The following is a 23665-nucleotide window of genomic DNA, read 5'->3' as shown; positions in this document are numbered from 1 at the left end:
GGAAGGGTAGTATAAGTTTTATTGCTTGGTGCCTTTGAAAGCATTTATTGCCATGTCAAGCTACAGATTGAGCAGGAAATAATGTTAGTTGAAAGTAATACTTTAATTTGACATAATAGCTCCAGATTGTGTCTACTTTCTACATGTCTGCAGATAGATTTTCAGATATGATCACTTAGTGTTCTGCAAACTACTAGAGGCCTGTACTCCTTGTCTGCAGAGGCACTGCCAGCTGTCCACTTGACCCAGTCCCTCTCTGACCCTGCCACACACTAGCCCATCTGCCACCAGGTTTATATGCATTCCCATATTTACTACTAGCATGCACTCTCGTCCCTGTAGGGGAGAGTAAATAATGGAAAGCTATAAAGCAAGACCCAAGACCAGGGCTATGAAAAATAAAACACCTTTATGCTTTTTATTATTTTTTTTATTTCATACATTGGGTGACATGTATTTGAAAATGCCTCAGAGTAACATATTTTGTACTGATTTTTGAAAATGCTTCTATGGGGAGATTTCAACATTCCTTACTGGTAGGGGGGATTTTTATGATCGTGGTTTATGGCCAACTTCAAATATTTACAAGGAGAGATATTGCACAACACTGACATTTGCAAGCAGGTTTACTAGCTATTAAAAGCAAATGTTACTTGTTTTCACTTTTAAGTGTTTATATACGCTGCCCTAGTGGGGTCACGTAAAACAAAATAGTATAACATACATTTTGAGACCAATATTTGAGACAAATATAGCTTTATACAGTTTTGTCAAAAGTATGTTTGATTGAGGCACTACATATGTGTAATTCACTCCTTTTAATTATTGATTGCAGTCAGCCAAATTAGGGCAAATTAATACAATGATCAAATGGCAAAAGGTTGCATAAACTTGTTGAGATATTAAGCAAAATATTGTACTTAATTGGCAAACAAATCAAACATTAGCGATTGACTTTAATACTCTTAAAATATTTGACCGAGGTTTTCAATGAAAATCGATGATGAGTCACCACCGTCTTTCAAATGTCACAGATAGTTCACTCTGAAAAATAAAAAAAGCAGAAATGATTACTTATAAGGATACAATGCTTTTTTCCCAATGTTTATAGTAATATCCAATAAGCATATATTCACACTACCGTTCAAAAATGTGTGGTCAGTAAGATATGTATTTTAAAGAAGTTAAAACTTTTACTCAGCAAGGATTTATTACATTGCTTAAAAGTGGCAGTAAAGACATTTATAATGTTACAAAGGTTCTTTTGAACGTTTTATTCCTCACAGTTTCCATAAAAACATTAAGCAGCACAACTTCACAACTATTATAATAAGAAATGTTTCTTGAGCACCAAATCAGCATATTAGAATGATTTCTGAAGCATCATGTGACACTGAAGACTGGAGTAATGATGCTAAAAATATTTTCTGTCACAGGGATAAATTGCATTTTAAAATTGTAATAATATTTCACAATATTACTGTTGTTACTGAAGTTTTTGGTAACACTTTATTTCGATAGTCCACTTTAGACATTCAACTAACTATAAGTAACTTTGCAGCTACATGTCAACTAACTGTCATTAGAGTATTAGTAGACTGTCTGCTTAATATCTGCTTACTCTTTATTTTCTTGGTCCCCCAATAGATATTCTACTGACTATAAGTAACTTAGCAACTACAAGTCAACTTGTTCTCCTAACCCGAACCCTAACATCTAACCATAACCTACCAGTCTACTGACAGTCTGCTACACTCTACTAATACTCTAATGACAGTTAGTTGACATGTAGTTGAAAAGTTACTTATAGTTAGTAGAATGTCTAAAGTGACTATCGAAATAAAGTGTAACCAAGTTTTTAATATACTTCTTTCAAAAACATTATTTTACCAACTCCAAACTTCTGAACGGTAGTGTAGGGTACATCAGGGCTAAAGGCACAGCGGGGTAAAAAGCGCATTCGATTTTTTTTTCCTCTAAGCCACTAGATGCCATAAAAAATTTGCAGCAGCACTTTCCAAAATTTCTGCGTGTGGAAATTTAGCTGATCCTTAATGCACGGGACAGCACAGCACAAAGTTGATTCCGTAGTTTTGTTCACGATAAACAAAGCAACAGTTTTTCAATAATGAAAGAATATGTAAAAGTATGGTATTTGGGTAAAAGGCGCCCCTGCTGTTGGGGTGAAAGGCACAATAATTAACATGATGATAATAAAAAGCTGGCTGACTTTTCCAAATGTTGACATGACATGGATAAATTCAGATGTTAAATATCATATATCACATTGGGTGTCCACCTAAGAGATATATCATATATCACATTGGGTGTCCACCTAAGAGATATTCACTATATTTATAATGACATTATATTTAAAAATATGATATTAATCATATCATATGATAAAATATAATTTATTGTTATTACTGTAAATATATAAAGTGTGCCTTTAGCCCCGTTGTACCCTATATATATATATATATATATATATATATATATATATATATATTGAGCATCTGCACAAATGTAGCTCAAACACTTATATAAGACAGAGTCAAACTACAGCTGGTGTTTTCACACATATTCTGACAACATACCTAAGATTGTCAGCTGTGTGCTGCATTCAGCACGGCCTAAAGAGTTTTCTGCCACTGCTTTGTATTCTCCGTTGTCTTTGGCACCGACTCTCAAAATGAGCATGGAACAGACACCACAGGTGTTTGAAATGTAGTAGTTGGTGTTAGTGTTGAGGCTGACGTTGTTGCGGTACCAGGTGACGTTAGGTATTGGGTCGCCTCTCACGGCACAGCTCATGTAGCACTCATATTTCTCCGGGATAGCGTGCGTCTTCAGTGGAACCGTGAAAATGGGAGCCGAGTCAAAGTTGCAAGGTTTAGATGAGGCTAAGTTGATGCTGAACTTTTCTGCAGGAGACAGGAAAACATGCTAAATACAACAAAGAGTATTAAGGAGTATATTTAATATTCTTTATCGAGCGGACCAAAAGAGGTAGAAGTACCTTCCAGCTCACCTTTCTTTCTTACAATGCCCCATGTTTGGGACTCAGATGGTTCTGAGAGGCCCATGTCATTTTTGGAGTACACACGGAACTTATATTCTCTTCCTGGCATGATGTTAATTGCGGTGAAGTTATTGTTGAACAAGCGGTCAGCGACTGTATGCCAGGTGCGTTTAATGGAGTCACGTTTCATCACCATATAGTGCAAGTGATTATCTCGTTTCTCATCTGGAGAAGAATCCCAAGAAACTGTCAATGTGCCAGGGACATTTTCTTCCAGCTCCACTGGGCCAGGTGGCTTGGGATCATCTGCAAACATGCCAGGTATCCACACAATCCATATTGTTCCTCAATATTATTTTAGAGATTTTGCCAAGAAGAATGTGTTCCTTTATAAACATGTTTTTTTTTTGGTCCTAGAATGACTAATAACAACCCCTGAAATCAAAGGGGAAATTATTCATAAATTGTTGAAGCCCCGGCCCTTAATCTAGCCCTAATATCTGATTGGCTGATGCTGTTCCAGGATGAACAAGTACAGTATGTTTATCCAGAGACACATTCTACGTGTGAAATCATCCTGATGCATTTTGCTTTTAATATTATCTCTCACCCGTCACTCGGATCTCAACGCTGAATGTCTCCTGACCCACTATGTTCTTGACGATGATGGTGTAGACCCCAGAGTCTGAACGCTCAGCAGATGGAATCAGGAGCTGGGATGTCCCATCTGCATTGCTCACGGTTACACGTTTGGACACAGGCATTCCATCTTTCAGCCAGATTATAGTTGGCATTGGGGATGCCTGCAAATTAGATTTCATATTTTGTTATTAAATTCAGTAAGACATAGGAATAGGATAGGAAAATGTCAGTTTAGTAAATACCACCATCTTGTTACCTCAAAGTCTATGATGACCCGAGCAGAATTTTCAGCTCTTACAATCATAAAGCTCTTCATTTTGCGATTGGTGAAATTTGGCCTCACTGAAAAAGAGATTTAGAGAGTAGCAAATGTGCTGAAATATATAATTTCAATGACAACTCTCGGAATAGTTTTAGCGAATTACTGACTATGGCAATGTAAATGTGTTTGGTCTTGGGGACTAGATCTGCTACGCTGCTGCAGAGCAAGTATGAATTTGCTACTGATAATAGATAAACATACACACTGCTGTTAGCATGTAAGATAAGCTGCTGCTGCATAAATAGACATGTACATCCCGTAGCAAATTTAGACAGGTGGAGCTGGGGGAGGTGGAGGGATTCAGAGGAACTTTGCAGGACTACCTTACAGCAAACAAAGTATAATAACAAGAAATGTAAATACAGTGATGCACGTCTAACCTTTTGACTGTAGACATTATAAAAAAATGTGTTCATATTATACCTGGGGGAGGCATAGCAATGATGTAGTTGTTCAGATCTCGGGGTTCCCCGTCACCTCCTTCATTGGTTGCAACTACTCTGACCCAGTACATAGCCATTGACTTGAGGCCAAGAATTGTATAGGAAGATGAAATGAGTGGGTTGGAGTTGCAGCGACTCCATTCTGTGTTCTCAGCTGGCCTTAATTCCACAAAATAACCTTTAGCTTCATCCTGGACACCTTTCTCTTCCTTTGGTTTTGTCCAACTCAAAGACAAAGAGGTATAGGTGGAATCTGTGACTTTCAGGTCAATGACCTTACCAGGGGGTTCTGAAATCCCAAATTGAAGTACAAAAAGGTCAGGGTAGTTCAGTTGTAGGATTATTATTTTTCATGGTTTTATTTCAGCAGATTTTGAACACGTTTCATCTTGCACTTCAAAAATACTTATAACGTGTTAATATGATAATTATTTGAGTGTCGACTTACTTTTAGGATCTCGGGCTATCACAAATTCAGAGGGTGTGCTTGGTTCTCCAGCACCAGAGAAGTTGATGGCGGACACACGGAATTCATATTCCTTTCCTTCAACAACCTCTTTCACATCACACTGTTTGCCTTAGGGAGGACAACGAGTGAAATAAGCCTAAGTAAAAGTCTAGCATGTTTTATAGAACTATATGACAACTCAAAAATAGATTAGAACTTTGAAAGACAAATAACAAACAAACCTTTGATTGGCTCATCAGGGGGGTTCACTTGACCCCATAAGTTGCTGCCCCGTTTGCGTTTCTCCATATTGTAGCCAACAATGTTGGTTCCACCAGTGTTGGTAGGAGGTGACCATGCCAAAGTGATGCAGTTCTTGAAGGCACTGACCACTTTGGGGGTAGATGGTGGTCCAGGATATGCTGTAAGAAATTAGTCCTTTTAATATAACAATTCCTGCATGATTTGGCGGGGAAAAAATCGAATTTCAATGTTTCTGATAAAAGCGTGATTGTGATTTTAAATGTTTGCTGTGCTTGTGTTTAGGGCTGCACAATTTGAACCGAAACTTGACGGATCATGAGCTGATTGTGTGTAATTGAACACAGTGCTGCGCTTCACTCTGAAACATACAGCACATACAGTATATTTAATAGTTAACTAAATCCCGCCTTTGCGATTTAATAATAATTATCACGATTTCATATGTATTTTAATTAGTTGTGCAGCCCTAAATTTCCGTGATAATGGGTGTTTATTTACATTTTCCGTAAGATGTTAATGCTGTACTTAAGATCCAAACACATGGAATCTCACCTTTGGTGCCAGCCTGGATGTCAGTTGTCTCAAAAACATCACTCGTTCCCTCTGCAGTCAAGGCCCTGATGCGATAGCAGTACTTTCTTCCATGGTCCACATCAGTGTCCTTGTAATGGGGCTCTCCGGGGATGTTTCCAATCTTTGTCCAGGTGTTGCGTCCAATTTGGTTACGCTCCAAATTGTAGTTCATTAAAGGAGAACCCCCATCGTCTTTTGGGGGCCTCCACTTGAACTCCACACAGGAGGCTGAGGCCTCTAATACTTCAACAGGTCCCATTGGGTTGGTGGGTTTATCTGAAGTACAAGAATGAAATACAGAGTTCTTGTTGTTTTAGGTTTTTTTTTCCCCAAAACAAATGTATTATGGATTTAGAATTGGATTATATTTGTAAATTCCTTTGGGACATGTTATTTATTTAAAATTTTCCTTTACGGTATACCCGGCTAACGAAAATATATTCTAAAATTATTTTGTTCACATTCCCATTAACTTTTGGAAACTTTGATTTGAAATGTCCAGTTCTTTTTGTTTTATTTATTTATTTATTTTTGATAAATAAGGAAACATGGCATGTTGGGAATGTTACTTTTGAACGTTACTTTCTCTGAACATTCTGAAACAAGTAGTAACATTTAAAAAAACGTCCAACTAAAACATATTAGGAAAAAAAATGCTCCATGAACTGTATTCTTTATTACACTATTTAAGACCAGATAACTTTGATAGAACTTTCAATTAACATTACTCTAAGAATGTTTGTTCATAACTTTGAGAAAACCTTGCCAGAACGCTTCAGGAGAATGTTCCCTGTTACCTGGAAACACAGCATTCTTCTTAATTATGTTACATGATATTAGATTGCCTTTCAATTACCAACCTAGAACGATGAGTCTTGAAATTGCTTCAATGGTTCCATACTCATTTTTGAGCTTCAGCTTTACTTCTCCACTGTCTTTGCGTTGACACTTCACAAGTAGAAGGCGACTGTGACTGGCCGATTTCTCAATCCTAATGTGATTATCCTCAAGCATCTCCTCACCCTCACTGTACCACTGCACTTTCATTGGCTCGCGACCCACAAACTCCAGTTTGAAAGTTGCATTTTGGCCAACCTTGACTATTACAGGCTCTGAAAATTTAGCCAAGTCATCTTGATTCATCCTTGGTGGATCTGAAATGCAATATACAATAGGTATTCAATGTAAAATTTCGGACTTGTTTATCAAATAATGCGCCTCCATATTTTACATGATCAGTCAAAGATTAATAACAAATATGAATTACCTTCCACGACCAAAATGGCCTCAGTTTTACGTCCATCTGCCTCAAAGCGGTACTTTCCATTGTCCTCCTCTGTGCAGTTTGTTACAATCAATTTATGAACTGCTCCATCTTTGACTATCTTCAGATCATCTGTGGCTGTTATCTATACAGATATTTTAACAGAATATTTGCTTACTGTATACAATCACAGCTCTAGATCATGTCTAATTGAATAATAATGATTTTGGTAATGAAGATAACTATTGCACTGGAACTTTGAGCATTATAAACCTTTGCTTACCTCTTCTCCATCCTTATACCAAATGCCATCGCATTTATCACGGCTGAGTTTGCACTCCAATTCAGCTGACTGACCGATGATGGCATGAACATCTGACAGCCCACTGATGAAGTGAACTCCTGGGTCTGAACAACAGGTCCATTGACAACAGTTTGATGATAAATATTTCTACTTAATATCGTAAGTAAAACGGTACATTGAGCAGATTTACAGAACATAGACCGTAAATAAAAAACATCTCAAACTATTTTGTTCCCGTTTGATTTCACCAGGGGTTGTCGTACATGTATTTTTCCGCCGATGCGCACAGAACATTGTCCTACAATTTTTCAGAGTAATGATGAGACATTTGAGCTGGTTCTTTTAAGTGAGTCATAAACATACAGTGCAACCAGTAGCCTATGTCCGATTCTCGAGTGCATAACTCTTTTAAAGTCATTTCTATTAGTTAATTAAAAGCATAGGCTACACCATGGCTATTGTCACACCTGTCAGCTGGAGTGCCGATGATAGCCACCAGAGGGCACTCCTCATGTCTCCTTAATCATATCTTGAACTACATTACCCATAACACCTTGCCTGGACTCATAATGTGTATGATTGATTACTTTCAGCTGTGTATCATTATCCCGTTAAGCTCTGCTTATATTAGCCCTGTGTTTTCACTCACTCTTTGTGAAGTCTCGTAAGTGTCGCACTGCATTTCTAAAAGCTTTCGCTGTGGTTTCATATGTCATGGTTTTTGATCTGATTTCCCTGTGTTTTCGGACCTGTTTTTGGATTATGATTCTGAATTGAATAAAGCTGCATTTGGATCCTCAACCTCCGTGTCAGGGCAGTTCATGACAGCTATGTCTGAAAGCGCATACTCTTTTGATTAGGTATATACTTTGAAAAAGTAAAAGGGGAAAGTATGTGATCTTGGTTGCAACCCGTGACTAAGCCTGAATCCTGAGCTAATGATTAATTTGAGCTTGTTCTTTTTTTGTGAATCAAAAACATACAGCGTGACCAGGGATATTCGATTCCCTAGCAAATGTGCCATTATGAGCCATTTTTGTTTCAAGAGTTCACACTTGTATATAATTAGATAGAGTAAAGGTTTGTGTATTTAGTGTGCTGTCTGGGAGAGGTCTCCGAGCTTGGAATTTGGCCCGAACTCTGAGTACTGCAGGATCTTTTTAGTGAAAAACATACTTGGATCACAGTTATTGTCAAAGATACACATCATGAGATTTGATAGTGGTATTTTTTTATACAAAAAAGGAATTATGAAATATGACTTTTGTTTTACATTTATTATCTAAATTACATTTGGCAACAACATTTCTGTTTTTTTTAATAATTTCTTCCCCAAATTCCAAAGAATCAGTAATGGAAATGGTAAATCAGTATCTTACCGATAATGGTGTCTTGGATTAAGGGCCCAGTTCTTACTCTCTTCCTTGGCTCCTTGCTGGGAGTCTCTTCCTCTGGTGGAGGTGGAGCAGCTTCCTCTGGTTCTGGCTGTTCTTCCTCCACCTCTGGCCCAGGTTCTGGCTCTGGTTCTGGCTGTTCTTCCTCCACCTCTGGCTCAGGTTCTGGCTCTTCTTCTACACCTCCAGAGTCTGGTTTGGGTTCTGGTTTAGGTTTGAGTTTAGGTTTAGCCTTTGGTTTTGGTGCTTCTGGCGCAGCAGTTTCCTCCTCTGCTGGTTTCTGTTCTTCTTTTGCAGCAGCCTCCTCAGCCTGAATCTGTTTCAGTTGCTCCATCCTCTCATCACGCTCCTTCTGCAGCTTCTGCTGTTGCTCCGCCGCAATCTTGATCAAGTCTGTGCCTCCACCTCCTGCTTGAGTGGTTTTGCGTGCTGCCTTCTTGCCCCTCTGGTTTGGATCTGGGTCAGCTGTTCCAAGGGCAGACCAACATAGGAATAAGGTGTTAAAATTCAGGTCATTGAGTGGAAAACTTGCTGGATGTCGACATGACACTGCACACGTACATCCAGCTCTCAATGATATAATGGACATAAATGATCGTTTGAACAATGTAAGCAATCAGTTTTCCTCTGTGATCATTATTCATTTATATTTGAAACATTTTATTATAATGATCAATTTTGCTATTTTAAAATGAATTATTTATGAGTGCTTATCAGGTTGGTCAAATCAATGAATTAAATATTGTGCAACTTAATTGTTCATTCATTAGAATGTTTTGGCTCGAATGTGAACAAAATAGTCAAATTTTTAATTTATGAATCAAATCAATAAAGTTTATTGTAACTGGGGCTGTGTCCGAAATCACCCCCTACTACACTCTTAAATAGAGCTCTATTTGAGGGGACAGCCATTTGTAGTGGTGTCAAAAACCATAGTGGACATTTAGTGCACTCATTCAGTCCCACAATGCACCGCAATAAAGTGTACAACCGATGTACGCTCAACGGCTAGAGAATACCCATAATGCACACAAGAGTCACAGAAGATGGTGCCTGCACCTGAATCATCCATCCATCCATTTTCCAAACCGCTGGTCCAATGTGGCGTAATATCATAAAATTATAACTTCCTTTTTAATTATTACATTTTTTTTTAATTAAGGTTTTCATGGCAGAGTTCAAGATAAATCTTTTCAAAACTACTGGAGCTGCCAGTTTGCTACGTTTCAAATGATTATTAAACAGCAAATTCAAACAAAGCAAAAGCTCAGAATTCATTCACTCTTTCAAGTGGAGTAATGTAGGGAATAGTGAATTAGGGTATATGGGGTGATTTAGGACACAGCATGGGAGTTAAATAGCTCTTACTATATATGCAAGGATCCACACACACGTTTATCAGTTAATCCGATAAATGTAATATGGTTGATATCTGAATTTGATCTTACGCTCCACTACCAGCCAGGCGTTACATGACTTCATCCCAGCCACAGCTGCATAGATGCCCTTGTCCACTTGCATACAGTCCTGCACCACCAGTCTATGGATTAGCATGTCCTCGGAGACAGTGATGTCATACTTTTCACTTTGTTCCAGGGGAACGCTCTTGCCTATCCAAGAAATCTTAGGGAGCGGAGCAGATAAGACACATTCGAACACGGCATCCTCTCTTTCCACACACTTCACTTCCTGAATCTTTACCAAGAATTCTGCCACTGGAACTGCAAAGGTAAAGACATCAAAACAAGCATCTATTAACCTAAAACTGTACTTTGTGGTAACATCTAAATTAACTGGTCTGATCAATCAGAAAAGTTGGATCAAAAATGAAAATTCTTATTTTCTTATTCTTATTAAATGCTTATTCACCCCCATGTTGTTCCATCATGTTTTTTTTCTCCCTTCTGTGAAACACAAAATGAAATGTTTAAACTGAATCTCCAAGCTGCTTTTCAATCATAGAAATTGAATGATTTACTGTAAACTGTCAAACTCAAAAAAAGCACCCAAAAAATACAAAAATGTAAATTGCCATTGCGTTCATTTGAATGGTTTGAATTTTAATGCTATTGAGTTTGAAAGTGCAAAATGGATTTGAAAGTTACCGTGTTTAATGAAATAAAATTCAGGTGGTTCAACATATAAATAATGTCTTGTGTCATTTTATAGCACTATCCAATTTGAATTTATATACTGAAAAAGAACCGTTCAGGCATTCTCCACAATATTGTGTTTCACAGAAGAAAAATAAAATCCTAAACATTATGGAAAGATATGAGGGTGATATAATGCTGACAGAATGTTAAATCTTTTTTTAAAAACAACACTATAAATGATCTTTCTGAATGCTTAAAGCTCACTTTTAAAGTCAGTGGAGAAGATATTGACCCCCTCAACATCAACTTGATACAACCCAGCATCTTCTGGATTCAAACCATGTACACTAAAGATGAATTTTCTGCCGACTTGACGCAGAGAATGCTTCTCATCTGTTTCATTGGTAAATGGAACCATAACACCATCCTGTGACAAAAAAAAGATTATTATTATTTTGCTGTAAAATGAAGTAAATAAAAATGTGTGTGTTGTTTAACCTTGAAGAGAAAGATTTTGGAATTGGGATCTTTGAGATCCATCTCAAATTCAAATTCGGCACATCCAGGCGTCTTGATTTCAATATGTCTCAGGTTGCTCAGGTGTTCAATGTACTGTTAGAGGAAAAGCAAGTTAAAAATATACATTGAAACTTTCCAAAGATGCCTCTGAGGTTAGATTTACAGAGGTGTTTAGCACATACACTTCTTGGGCAAAAATAGTAATGGAGACCAGTGAGGTATTTCACACGTCATTCATTTTCAGAGCCTGTGTATTTATATGTTGAACATTATGACATTTGTTATTTTGTTTGATGGATTTGGTTAAGCCTTGGTAAGACCTTTTTTTAATGAGGTGAATCAGTATACTTCAATGATACATAATGATTTTTCACTGTTCATTTGTAATGCACCTGAGACTGCTGCTCCTCTATTTCCCTTTTCTTTTCATTCAGCTTCTTCAACATCCCGCGGAAGTCAGTCACCCCATATTCAATGCAGATGCGCTCGTAGTCTTTCTTATCAGCGCTCAATAACAGTTCCCAAAATTTCTCGTCAACTTCTCCATCTTTCTTCGCCTCCTTTTGCTCGGCTCTACAAACACAAACACAATACACCATGAACACGTCTTCCCAGGACGTCCAGGGTCAGGCTGGACGCATGCATCTGCTTTTGCATTTCAACAAACAGATAAACCATTCAAAATGCAAAATTTCATCATTGGTATGATCAGCAAGAACTTACCGAGTCCTCAGGGTCTTTTTTAAATCGACTACTGCTTTTTCTCGTTGTTCTGAAAATAAATAGAGTTCCACTATTCATCTTTATTCTCAAAGAGAAGGTTGTATTTGAAATATTTTTTTCTTTTGCTTCAATAATTCACTCAAGACTTGAATGCAAACAGACCTAATCGTGCCTCCTGCATTGCTTTGCTCTTCTTGAACCCAACTAAAAAAAAAGGGAAATTAAGAGAATTTTTGTTTTTCTCAGCCCAGCTGAGGCAGATAACTGATTCACTTGTTTTATTTGTGCTTGCACAGGTACAGTTGGAAGAGGTTTTTCTACTGACCTTCAATCACATTGAGTGTGACCGTGACTACAGCACGTCCATACTCATTGCTTGCATAACACTTGTACGTGTCTGCTTGATCAACTCCAACATTGGGCAGCTATTAGACACAATTTGTTTATTTATTAATAATACTGTATTTTTATTGGTTTGAATTCACAAAAGCAAATGCAAGTAAAAGCTGTTCCTTTAAGTTAGAATTAGATACACTACATGGCAAAAAGTGTGGAAACACCTTTAGGTTTGGCTATTTTGGCCCTTTTCTTTTTCAGCATGGCAATGCATGAACCCCATTGAACACTATTGGGGTGAAGCAGAATACATTTTTTTAAATTAAAAGTGTTTGTTTACTTTTTTTTGGCCATCTAGTGTATTTTATATGAAGTTTTTTTCAATGCATATTAACGCTATTGTACAAGTTGCGGACAAAATGGCACCTGTAATTGATGTTCTCCTGAGACTGGATCATACGAAACAATATATCTTCCCGGATCAGATGTATCTCCGTTGTTTCGAGCCCATGTCACGTCTGGTGTTGGATCTCCAGTGATGATGGCTTTGAAAAATGCAAACTTCCCTGTGTGATGGTTTAACAAAGTCAGTTGAGTACTCACTAGTCATTACTTTTTTAGCATTAAAGATGCTTTGAGCTGCTGTACTATACCTTCCTGAATAGTCAAGGCGATGGGTTTGCGGGAGAAATCGGGATGACTTTTTCCTACTGGGATTTCCTCCACAAACTGTGTGATCATTACTCCTGGGACTTTAGATCGCTTCTTAATGGCCACTGAGGCATAAAAAGTGAGCAAAAAGTTAAAAGCTGTGATACTTCATACATTAAATGAATGGAATTTGACAAAGTTCTCAGTGAATTTTTTTAAACTGAAAATAGAGGAATATCTACCTTGCCCAGGAGCAGTAGGTTCCACTTCCTTACTTTTTGTGAATTTCATCTTGGCATGTGGGATTCAGAGAACTCAGTCCTGTGGGATGAGTAACATTAGTGATCAAAAAATCATCAGATCCATGAACTTTGAACTGTTTTAAAGGAATAGTTCATCCAAAATGAATGAGGAAATAAACACATATTTATATAAATTTTTAAACATCCATATAGTCTTCAAACATGTATGACTTTCTTTTTTTCTGTAAGGGAAAAAATACATACAGATATTTGGAAGTGTGGTTAGAAAAGGAATATTTTACTCAATTTCATACTCTGTTAACTCACGAACTGTTGTGACCGGACCGTTAATTCAGTGGTTTGAACTCAAGAATTGGATCAGAGAGCAAATTGTCCTTTAAAGCTGGTTCTTTTCAATGAACCATTTGATTCGGCTCACAAATCGGTCTAAATGGTTTGTTCACAGATGGACTGATTTGTGGCGTAATAGAACCATTGAACCTCACTGAATCAATGGTTCTCAAGTTCAGCTCATTGGAGTTGAAAACTATGAGTGAGTAATAAATTCAGTTTTGGTCTCTTCAGATGGTGACTGAATTGTATGGATATTTTTTGTTAAATGTGAATTTCTGTGTTCAACAGAAATAAAATGACGGGTTTGAAGCGTCAAATAATGTATTTTATTATTTATTTTAATTTTTGGCATTTCAAAATGTGAATTTTACCTAAACCCAGTTGAAGTGAATTCACTTCATAACTACTATACTTTAGGTGTGTTTGATAAGGTCGACACAGTTAATCTGTCAAGTTGTGCGATTTGTTGTGAAATTGGGGCAAAGTTCAAGAATTTGTTATATTTGAAATGCTAGATGTTGTCCTGATGAGCCATCGTAATGAATATTTGACTCTGATCATGTGTGTTCCCTGAGGCAGGGAGCATGGAGCTTAGCAGCAGGGTTAAGCTAAGAGCTTCTGTCAGCTTTTCTCTACAGCAACACGAACACTCCAGCTGTCTAGAATGTAATTCATGGTCCAGTCACCGGGGGAAAAAAGCTGGCAACAGTGTCACTTACACCGATCCGCAACCTCAGGATTTAAGCAATATGTCTACAACAGGAATGTAATGCTGACACATTTTGAGAAAACCTCATCTCCTGAAGTCTCTATTAGATGGGTTTCTTGGAATGAAAGTAGAGACAATAATTGTGTCTGGAGGTGGTGGCTGTAAATTTGCAAGAGATATGCAGCAATTATATTTTCCTTGGATTACAACTTGGATTTTTATCGACATAACTCTAGGTTGCTAGAGCTTCTTTTTGCCAGAAAGCCTTGTTAGTTTGGTTTTCTGGAGAACTGAAGAGTGGTTGTGACCCAATAGAACGTGTGTGGCCATGTATATTGTATGAAATACAAAATTGACATACTTGAAACTGTATTCAGAAATTTCAAAAGTATATGTATTTAAATTAATCAAATGCAGTGCTGTAGCTGTTTGGAATTGATGCACATTGAACAGTGTTATTGAGAACAGCATAATATAGATGCATAAAAATTGCTGCTTTCTGTAGAGTAGTAAGTGACAGTAAATTGAGGACTTCACTTCTCAATTAACACTACTGTATATGCGCCCACTGGTGTGAGTCAAGTAACCCTGCATGTTTTTGTCTGTTATAGGTCACATACCTCATAAAACTATCAATCAAAATACCTCTGACGCACACTCTCATCTGAAATGCAGAGTGCTCAACTTTTTCAAGAGCTCTATTTCTCCTCAATCTCCTGTGATAGCAGTACTATTCACAGATGAGTTTCATAACTGCTAGATTGAAAGGAAAGATTTCATAAACAAAATGATTGGTTTTCCTTTAATATTTATGTGTAGCAGTTGTGTATATGCATATAAAAAAATAGGATCAGTAAGATTGTTTAATGTTTTTGAAAGAAGTCTCCTCTGCTCACCGTGGCTGCATTTGTTTGATCAGAAATACAGTACTATTGTGAAATATTATTACAATTTAAAATAATTGTTTTCCGTTTGAATATATTTTAAAATGTAATTTATCAGCATCATTACTCCAGTCTTCAGTGTCACATGATCCCTCAGAAATCATGCTGATTTGCTGCTCAAAAAACATTTCTCATTATTATCAATGTTGAAAACAATTTTGTGAATAGATGATTTTTGTTGAATAGAAAGTTCAAAAGAACAGCATTTATCTGAAATAGAAAGCTTTTGTTACATACACTATACTGTTCAAAGGTTTGGGGTCAGTTTTCTTTTTGGATTTCATTTTACTTACATACGTGTGTGTGTGTGTGTGTGTGTGTGTGTGTGTGTGTGTGTGTGTGTGTGTGTGTCTATATATATATATATATATATATATATATATATATATATATATATACATATATACTGATACCACTTTTCACAGAAGGAGTCCGATACCAATACTTCATTTTTTGTACTTTCCGATACCGAGGACTGATACGATACGATACCTGTATTTTCACTGCATTTGTAATTTTTAAATGTTTTGGGTTGAGAAACCAAAATAATATAAATCCTATTAGTTGGGTTAATTTGTTCAGCAAATATATATGCATGCTCAAGCCTGCTAAAATGTTTTGTATGAGCTTTTGTTACTTTCAGTTCATTATATAGCTCTATCATATTTTAGCTTTCATTTAATAGGTCCTATCTAGAGCTGTTTCAGCAGGGCTCAGTGCTGAGGATTGGGTCAGTGGTTCAAATGGTTAGGTACTAGTAAAATATCTATTTAATTTTTGTTACTACAGCAAAAACTACTAGCCTAATGAATGTAAAGGTAAAACATTTTTAAAGGCAAGCAAGAACTCCGTAACAAAATAAGAACAACTAATCGAATTACAAATAGCATAAATAAATACAACAGAACAAAGAAAGGCTACAAATTAAATAAACAGTTTTTTTAAAAGTTTTTTAGGTAGGTCTAACAGTAGTTTTCAGGTACAGAAATTTGAATAAAGTAGTCAAATTTGAAATAACTGCATATTCATTGCTGTATAAATTAAATAGATGGATCTTTATGAAGTTACAAAAGGTATTTAGTCAAGAGCAGTGATTTCTTTGTCCTTTGTTTGATTAATATTAAAACACATCAGCAGGTTTATTAGACTGCTGTCCCTTTTGGACCGAATGCACAGATCTCATTGTGCATACAGCCCTTTACTGTCTACGTAAACTTCAGATATAACCACCTATCAAGATACTTGCCAAGATGGGCGTTTTTACATAAATCTGTGTGAATTCATCAGTACAAGCGCCATACGTGAAAGAGAATACAATCCAATCCAGTATTCACGCTCTGTCTGAGATAGCAGCAAACGTTGAAGGTCGTGTTAAGCCTCGATTATACTCCAGTTCAGACGCGTACACGGACAGCTGCTGACAACACAGACGCGGACTAGTTGTATTTATACTACTTAAAGTGTGTTCCACACATGCACAGTAGATCGACTTGTACACTTCCACACACAATTTCCCTCCACGAATTATTGCACATCTGACTGTCTTTATATTGTTTTAACAGCGAATTGTAGAGGTGCTGGTAGTGACGAACTTCTTCACTCAGCCTTCGCTTCAAATTCGACATCCATGTTTTTTTTTTCCAGCGCATGAGTGGTTGGTGTTATTGTAGCATAGTCACAAAAAATGGGAGGCACCCTCCGATGCCAAATTTTAGTCACTCAGACCCTAGAGGACCCTTGCGCACATGGGGAGTTAAAAGGCCGTGATCGGCCCTTTTTTGAGTACGAGTACACGAGTACAGTGTCGGTATTGTTGCATCCCTAAATATATATATATATATATATATATATATATATATATATTATTTATACACACACACACACACACACACACACACACACACACACACACACACACACACACACACACACACACACACACACACACACATATGTATATAGTATATACATACAGGGATACAGGCAGACAGAACACATTATAATCAAACTACTATACATTTTGTGTTGATTTATAGTGTAAGCAGTACATCAAGATAAGTTTATCTGCAGACAGCTTCTTATCAGGGATAACCATATTTGTAGGAGATGAAAAATAGCCATGCCTAGCAACTGAGACATATGATTGATTTATAAATATGCCCAAGGGAGGCCTAGAAAGGGTATTGAGTCCTAAGATGCCAACCCCCAACTAATGGAAGCAAGGCTCCTCTTACTCTGACAATTTTTGTCAGATTTTATGACTTGTTGAATTATCTTTTCCATTTCTCTGTTTACCCTGCTCTTAGGATTGCCTGTGGTATTTTACATGTGCATAAACAACATATTGAGACAGCTTATCAGTTATTGGTCTCATCATCATTATTCATTTACATAATTATACATGTTCATTTGTTAACGTCTAATTTAATTAACATTTAATTACATACATATACAAAATAGTCTATATTGTGAAGATCTTGTGGGTTGTTATTTCTCTCTATAATCCATAAATTCGGACCTATTTTCAGCATTATATTTTCCCTAACCTATTAAAATTAATTGCCTTCCAGTATAATTGACCAGCAGAGTCGGTGGTTGCAGCGTGATTTGAGACCAATAAAAATAAAATTATGGTGTCAAATAAAGATTGTTTACATTTACAGATTAATGTACGAGCTGCATGTCATACGCGTTGCTCCATACTAAGAAAACAGATGGTGTAGCATCCTGTCATCATATAATGATAATAGGAAACCACTTTTAAGGGAATAGGGACCATCATGACATAGTTTTTTGGCCCAACAGATAACTATATTCATCTTAATGAGAACTCTTCGCTATTGTGGAAATCTAACATTGTGTATCTCTACTGTTAGAAATAACAATCATATTGTGAAATGACATAAAAAGTATTGATACCACTTTATTTAAAGCCTTTATGTGTAATGGTTTATAAAGGTATTAATAATGTATGTTATAATTGCAAAAAGTGAAATTGGTTGTTTGTCATGTGTTTAAATGCATTATACTTTCTAAATGTTTGTTCAGTGATAATACGGTACAAGTATCATAACTGTATTTACAATTATTTATAAGACCATACAATGCATCGTAAGGCGCATTACAAGGCATCATTAATACTTTATAATGCATTATATATAACTTCTTTAAATAAAGTGTTACCACAATATTTTACCCATTGACTATACGAATCAATACACATGATTTTTTTTGATAGGTACCACAAAATTTTGCATCTAAATTTAATGAAGACGCTTTACAAAAAAGCACACACACAAAAAAATCAATATATAGTTATGGTCAGAGCAGGCTTTTATCCATCGATATGGAGTAGTCCAGGGCCATCATTAACACTTTAACACTTCAGGCAACCCCAACCTGTGCTGATTGGCCAGGTGCATAATCCTGGTATAATGCAGCATAATATTATAAATACTAAACATTGCATTGGCTACTTACTTTGTGACTTGTGCCCCGTGCTCTTTGTTCAGCTTTGAGTGTTGACTTCTCCTTTGCTACCCAATTTGAGATGGTCCTCAAGGTGTCCTGTTGCTCCTTCGGGGTGTTGGCTGAGGGATAGGCTTACCCTTGAGTACTGATCAAAGACATGAGTGTGATGAGGATCTGTGACTCCTCCTTTAGATATGGGACCAGGCTGGAAGATGAAGCTTAGAGGGTCTTATTAACTATCCACTGAAAAAGAAACTCCAGGAGCAAACGCGCAGTGCAGCAGTAACAGCGGAGGAAGCAGCGTCCTCATGATGCGAGAAAGGTAAGCTTGTGCTTCTCAGAATGATGCGTAGGAGCCTACTGATGTTGATGATTTAATTCTAAAAACTGTGTATCATTTGGCATTATAATTGTGTACCATTTAAAAAAAAAATGCTGCATGGGTCATAGGAGACGGCATAAAAACAAAATCTAGTTTATACTGACAAAATGAATTGGTTTTCTCTTTAAGTTTTAAATGAAAAGCTATATTTTTGGAGATAAATGATTATTAATGATTTATGGGTTGCGTTAACTTTTAATTGGCCATGTCTGAAAATCATGCGCTTGTTGGATACGAGTTTAAAGTTACAATGGTATGTTCAGGCCAGGGTGTTTTGGCCCATATATGGATCAGAAGAGACAGAGAGGTCATTACTCATTATGAAATAGTGACTCTTAAGTCTGACATATGCACATGAGCACATACATAACTACGCCACAGGAGTACCGTACTGATGTTACATTTGCCGAACACTGTCAGACCATTTAAAAAATGTAGTGGCAGTAAAATGCTCCAAATATAACGTGGACAGCATGTTCAAGCTTTTAAGTACTTTTAAGTGAGACTTTATGGTGACATCGGTATGCATTCATATGGCACTTCTGTATAATATTTCTGAATAGATGTGTTCAGCTCTTGAGAATTTTAAGACCATATCATGGATTAATAATCAGATCCTTGTGCTTTGTGAATTCATTCGCAAGATTAATGGATTTATAATGATGTCACTTTGCAGGTACAATAACAGTCCGTACACATGTGTTCAAAGAATCTAAATATTTTATTTATTTACACCAAACCATTTTTTTTGCTAAAGCATATCTGAAGAAGCAAATGCTTCTTTTACGCTTTAGCATTTCCATACGAGCAAAAAAGAAAAATAGTGAATACGAGCAATCGAAACTTTGTACGTATTTTTTTTTTTTACTGTAGTACAGTATAATTGATTTTGCGAAAGAGCAGGGTACATACACAAAAGAAAATAATAAATTATTTAATAAATTAAATAGCATACAAGAACAATATCCCCCCCCCCCTCCAAAACCTAAGATAAATTGGTAACACTTTACTATAAGGTTTATTAGTTAACTATCTTAGTTAACATGAAGTGTGAACAATACTTCTACAGCATTAATCTTAGTTAATGTTAATTTCAACATTTACTAATACATTTTTAAAATCAAAGGTTGTATTTGTTAACATTAGTTAATGCACTGTAAACTAACATGAACAAATAATAAACAGCTGGATATTTATTAATTAACATTAACAAAAATTAATAAATACTGTAACAAATGTATTGCTCATAGTTAATTATGTTAGTTAATGCACTAACTAATGTTAACTATTAAAACTTATTGTAAAGTGTTACCTCTGAAGTAAAATCATTGTAAAGTGTTACAGCTGAAGTAAAATCATTGTAAAGTGTTACCGCTGAAGTAAAATCATTGTCATACAGGATTAGGTAAGCATGGCGTATTAAGAATCAGCCAAAAAACACAACACGTAGAGTTTTTTCTTTATGTTTTCAGGTTTTTGTGCTATTAAACACAGTTAGACTATATGAAGTTTTACAACATGCATTTGATTCTACCAATTTTGTCTAATAAGGCCACACAGTGTAGCATTCACACAAGCCACATCTTTCTTCAAAAATATGTAGGGCCTAAAATCCAAAGAACAACATGATGATTGTAAAGATGTTTGTTTTGACATCCTCCACACGGCGTGGTTTTATTCTGAAAAACAATTAAAGAAAATATGGTTAAGGTGTTAGATTCAATTTATCTAAGGTGTTATGTATGAAATGTTCTAAACTTTCTGAATTTACTTTGTAACTTTTATGAGTTAACACTTAATTATTTTAAATAGAAGTGTTAACCAAGTTATTCTTAGGATTTCTGAAGATATATTTAGAAACATTATACTGCATATAGATAGTTGGTGCATTGGTAGGATGTTTTGTAAAATTGGATTCAGAAGCAATTAGATGTTTTCATTTTTCTGAGGGGGTTTTGCTGGGTTTCCTAAGAATGTTGCAGATAAGATCATTCCGTACTAGGATTGATCAACGCCTGTTTCCCAATCGAGCATGTAACATAGATTTCTTGTTATTAAGTACAATGTATTGTATGTGTTGTGTTGTTACCAGAGTGTATCTCCAGGAGTTTGTCTCCCCAACATGAAAATACTTTGAAAATGCTGCTGAATATGTAAAGTTATGTTATCTTTACAAGGCACTGGACGTTATTAAACATTAATGAATATACATGGAGTTAAAAAATGATACTTTAGTAAGGCAGACTTTCATTTAAGTTACAGTTTTTTATACTAAAAAATTTATTTTACAGTACGTGTACTAACAGTGTACTTACCTAAGAAAGTATTGGGTAATATAAAGTAACTACATGGGGTTAGGTTGAGGGGTAGGCTTGGGGTTAGTACCTTACCCATTAATTGTAATTACAATAATAAGTACATATTATGTACAGTCAAACCAAAAATTACACCAGATATCATTTTTGAAATTTTTTTTTTTTTTACTAGTTGATGCAGGACACTATAGTTCATTTATGTAAGTGAGGATAGCAAAATAAAGTAAACTGTGACATATTATACCTAAAAATTCATCATGCAGTGGACTACCAGTAAAATTTATAAACAAATTGGGATCAAATAATTATTCAGAGCCTTTGATGTGACCATGTTTTGCTTAAGTGTTTTTTCTTTAATTGCTAATACGACCTTTTTACACCAGACTGAACAAAATTAAGCATTGCTTGGTAATTGGTTGACCTAAATTGGTATTATCTAATTGTGTACTTAAATTTACCCGCTGACAGTTGACAGCTATTCAACCTAATTCATGTGAGACACTCTGACAGAAGAATGGCCAAGACCAGTGAAATATCAACTCATTTGATAACTCTGAGTTCTTGTCATATTTTATTATCATTTTCTAAACTATAGCGAATAAACTGTGATAATGTGAGTAATGTTGAAGGTGTCTGAATAAATTTTGGTTTGACTGTACATGGGGAACAGGACTGTAAAATAAAGTGCTAACAAGATCTAGAGATTTATATATGGTTTTAGAGTGAATATGTCACGGAACAGTGAGAGAGGGGATGACTTTTAAACAGTTTATTGAGCCACAAGGCATGCAGGCAGGACAAGTGATGGTGGGAGAGGAGGTGAACACAATCCAATAGAAGGCAAGTAACGAAGCACAAAGACCAACCTGACTTGACCCACACAACAGGAAATGTAGACAGGAACAACATACGATGAAATCCTCAACTGACAATGTGCAAGAAATCAAAGAAAGGCAATACGTAACACAGGTAGCACAACACAATCAATTACAATAAATTGGAAAAACATGAGGGAAAGAGAACACAATGGCTGAATCCAAAATCACACCCTATACCCTCAAATAGGCGCCTTTCAAACCACTCAAGGTCACCAAACAACAAGTAGCAGTAATAACAATATTAAAACAGAAAATAACTATAAATAAAAATGGCAATAAAAAAATGCAAAATATGGTCATAGTGTACGTTAGAGAGTGCACTCATTCTACCCCTCATTGCTCGCAATAACGAGTGTACAGCTGATGTACGCTCAACGACTATCTGAATTCACTCACTCGTTTTCATTCACTCTTTCAAGTGAACCGTATTAGTGGACTAACGTAGGGAATAGTGATTTGAGGGTTTGGGGGGAGATTTCGGATTCAGCCAATAAATAAGGAGCAGAGAACATGAGGAACAGGTGAGCACACTCAGAACAATGAAGACTTAACGAGGGCTTAAACAAGGGGGCTGGACGGGAAAAGCACATGGCCAACACAAACAGAGGCAGAGCCATGTTCTCAAGCACAAAACAAACAAGGAAACATTGAACCAAGACGAGACAGACAGATGAGAACCCGGACAACATTATACGAGAGTGGGAAATGATGCTTAAGGGAAACTTGCCTAGAGATAGAGTAAGACTTTTAAAATTGTATTTGAAGCTTTGGGAAACCCAGCTGTCCTCTGGTGCTTAATGGTGTAACTTTCATCCAGTGAGGTGAGTTCTTTATGTAGAGCCTTACCTCTCACTGTGAGATTGGTGGAGCACTCTGCTCTTCCCAGCGGGTTCTCAGCAATGATTTTATACTCTCCCGTGTCTTTGGGTCCAACCCTGAGAATGAGCAGGGAGCACACTCCACAGGTGTTAGTTATTAAGTAGTTGGTGTTAGTGTTGAGGCTGACGTTGTCGCGGTACCAGGTGATGTGGGGTGCAGGGTTGCTTCTCACGGCACAGCTCATGTAGCACTCATAGCCTTGTGGGGCTGAGTGGATTTTCAGGGGTACCATAAACCTCGGAGGCTTCTCTAAGTTGCAGGTCTTGGACTCTGGGATGGTCAGTGTGAATTTTTCTGCAAGAGATGGAGTTTGATTAATTTGACCTTCACATGTCAGTGGGTGTGTGAAGGATCACATTGTAGTTTGTTTGCAGGCAGAGTGTCAACAGTAAACAGACACTGTAAAAAAAATGTTGTTTCAAACTTAAAAAATAAGTGTTTGTGCTGCCTTCAAATTTGTAAGTTTAGTCAACTTAAAATGTGAAGTTGT

The 23665-nt window shown here is 36.5% G+C and overlaps 2 protein-coding genes across 5 annotated transcripts in view; both read right to left on the bottom strand.

Moving 5' to 3' along the window:
- Positions 1-415: 415 nt before the first annotated feature.
- On the bottom strand, positions 416-18836 carry igfn1.3 (immunoglobulin like and fibronectin type III domain containing 1, tandem duplicate 3). 2 transcript variants are annotated; one of them, XM_077198024.1, is made up of 25 exons: positions 18731-18836; positions 13244-13322; positions 13004-13126; positions 12777-12916; positions 12340-12439; positions 12177-12218; positions 12015-12063; positions 11684-11864; positions 11271-11384; positions 11037-11199; positions 10125-10397; positions 8828-9141; positions 8662-8782; positions 7262-7386; positions 6982-7123; positions 6575-6868; positions 5694-5990; positions 5120-5299; positions 4878-5006; positions 4410-4718; positions 3921-4006; positions 3633-3825; positions 3032-3328; positions 2598-2924; positions 416-1044 (listed from the first exon to the last, which is right to left on the bottom strand). In XM_077198024.1, the coding sequence occupies exons 2-25, from the start codon at positions 13290-13292 to the stop codon at positions 1040-1042; spliced, it is 4053 nt and encodes a 1350-aa protein (XP_077054139.1). In that variant the 5' UTR covers positions 13293-13322; positions 18731-18836; the 3' UTR covers positions 416-1039. The 2 variants fall into 2 exon arrangements, with proteins under 2 accessions (XP_077054139.1, XP_077054138.1); XM_077198023.1 differs by having other exon boundaries at positions 8662-9141.
- A 969-nt stretch (positions 18837-19805) lies between these two features.
- Positions 19806-23665, bottom strand: part of igfn1.1 (immunoglobulin like and fibronectin type III domain containing 1, tandem duplicate 1) — a 37442-nt gene continuing 33582 nt past the window's right edge. For all 3 annotated transcript variants that reach the window (XM_077198000.1, XM_077197999.1, XM_077198001.1), the window contains 2 exons: positions 23143-23469; positions 19806-20782 (listed from right to left, as the gene is read on the bottom strand). In XM_077198000.1, coding sequence (XP_077054115.1) covers positions 20778-20782; positions 23143-23469 — 332 coding nt within the window. In that variant the 3' untranslated portion in view covers positions 19806-20777. The remainder of the gene's footprint in view (positions 20783-23142; positions 23470-23665) is intronic.

The sequence above is a fragment of the Siphateles boraxobius genome, unplaced genomic scaffold (assembly GCF_051911475.1).
Source record: "Siphateles boraxobius isolate OS27281-9 unplaced genomic scaffold, OSU_SipBor_1 41, whole genome shotgun sequence".
NCBI lineage: Eukaryota > Metazoa > Chordata > Actinopteri > Cypriniformes > Leuciscidae > Siphateles > Siphateles boraxobius.
The sequence above is the reverse complement of the archived record's forward strand: the minus strand, read 5'-3'. Positions and strand labels throughout refer to the sequence as shown.

Excerpts from the sequence above, each read along its gene's own strand:
- igfn1.3 (XM_077198023.1), bottom strand. The coding sequence starts at position 13,292 with ATGAAATTCACAAAAAGTAAGGAAGTGGAACCTACTGCTCCTGGGCAA. Across the intron at positions 10,398-11,036 it reads CTTCTCCACTGACTTTAAAA|TTCCAGTGGCAGAATTCTTG; the intron begins GTGAGCTTTAAG and ends TTACCTTTGCAG. Across the intron at positions 5,007-5,119 it reads CCCTGATGAGCCAATCAAAG|GCAAACAGTGTGATGTGAAA; the intron begins GTTTGTTTGTTA and ends GTCCTCCCTAAG.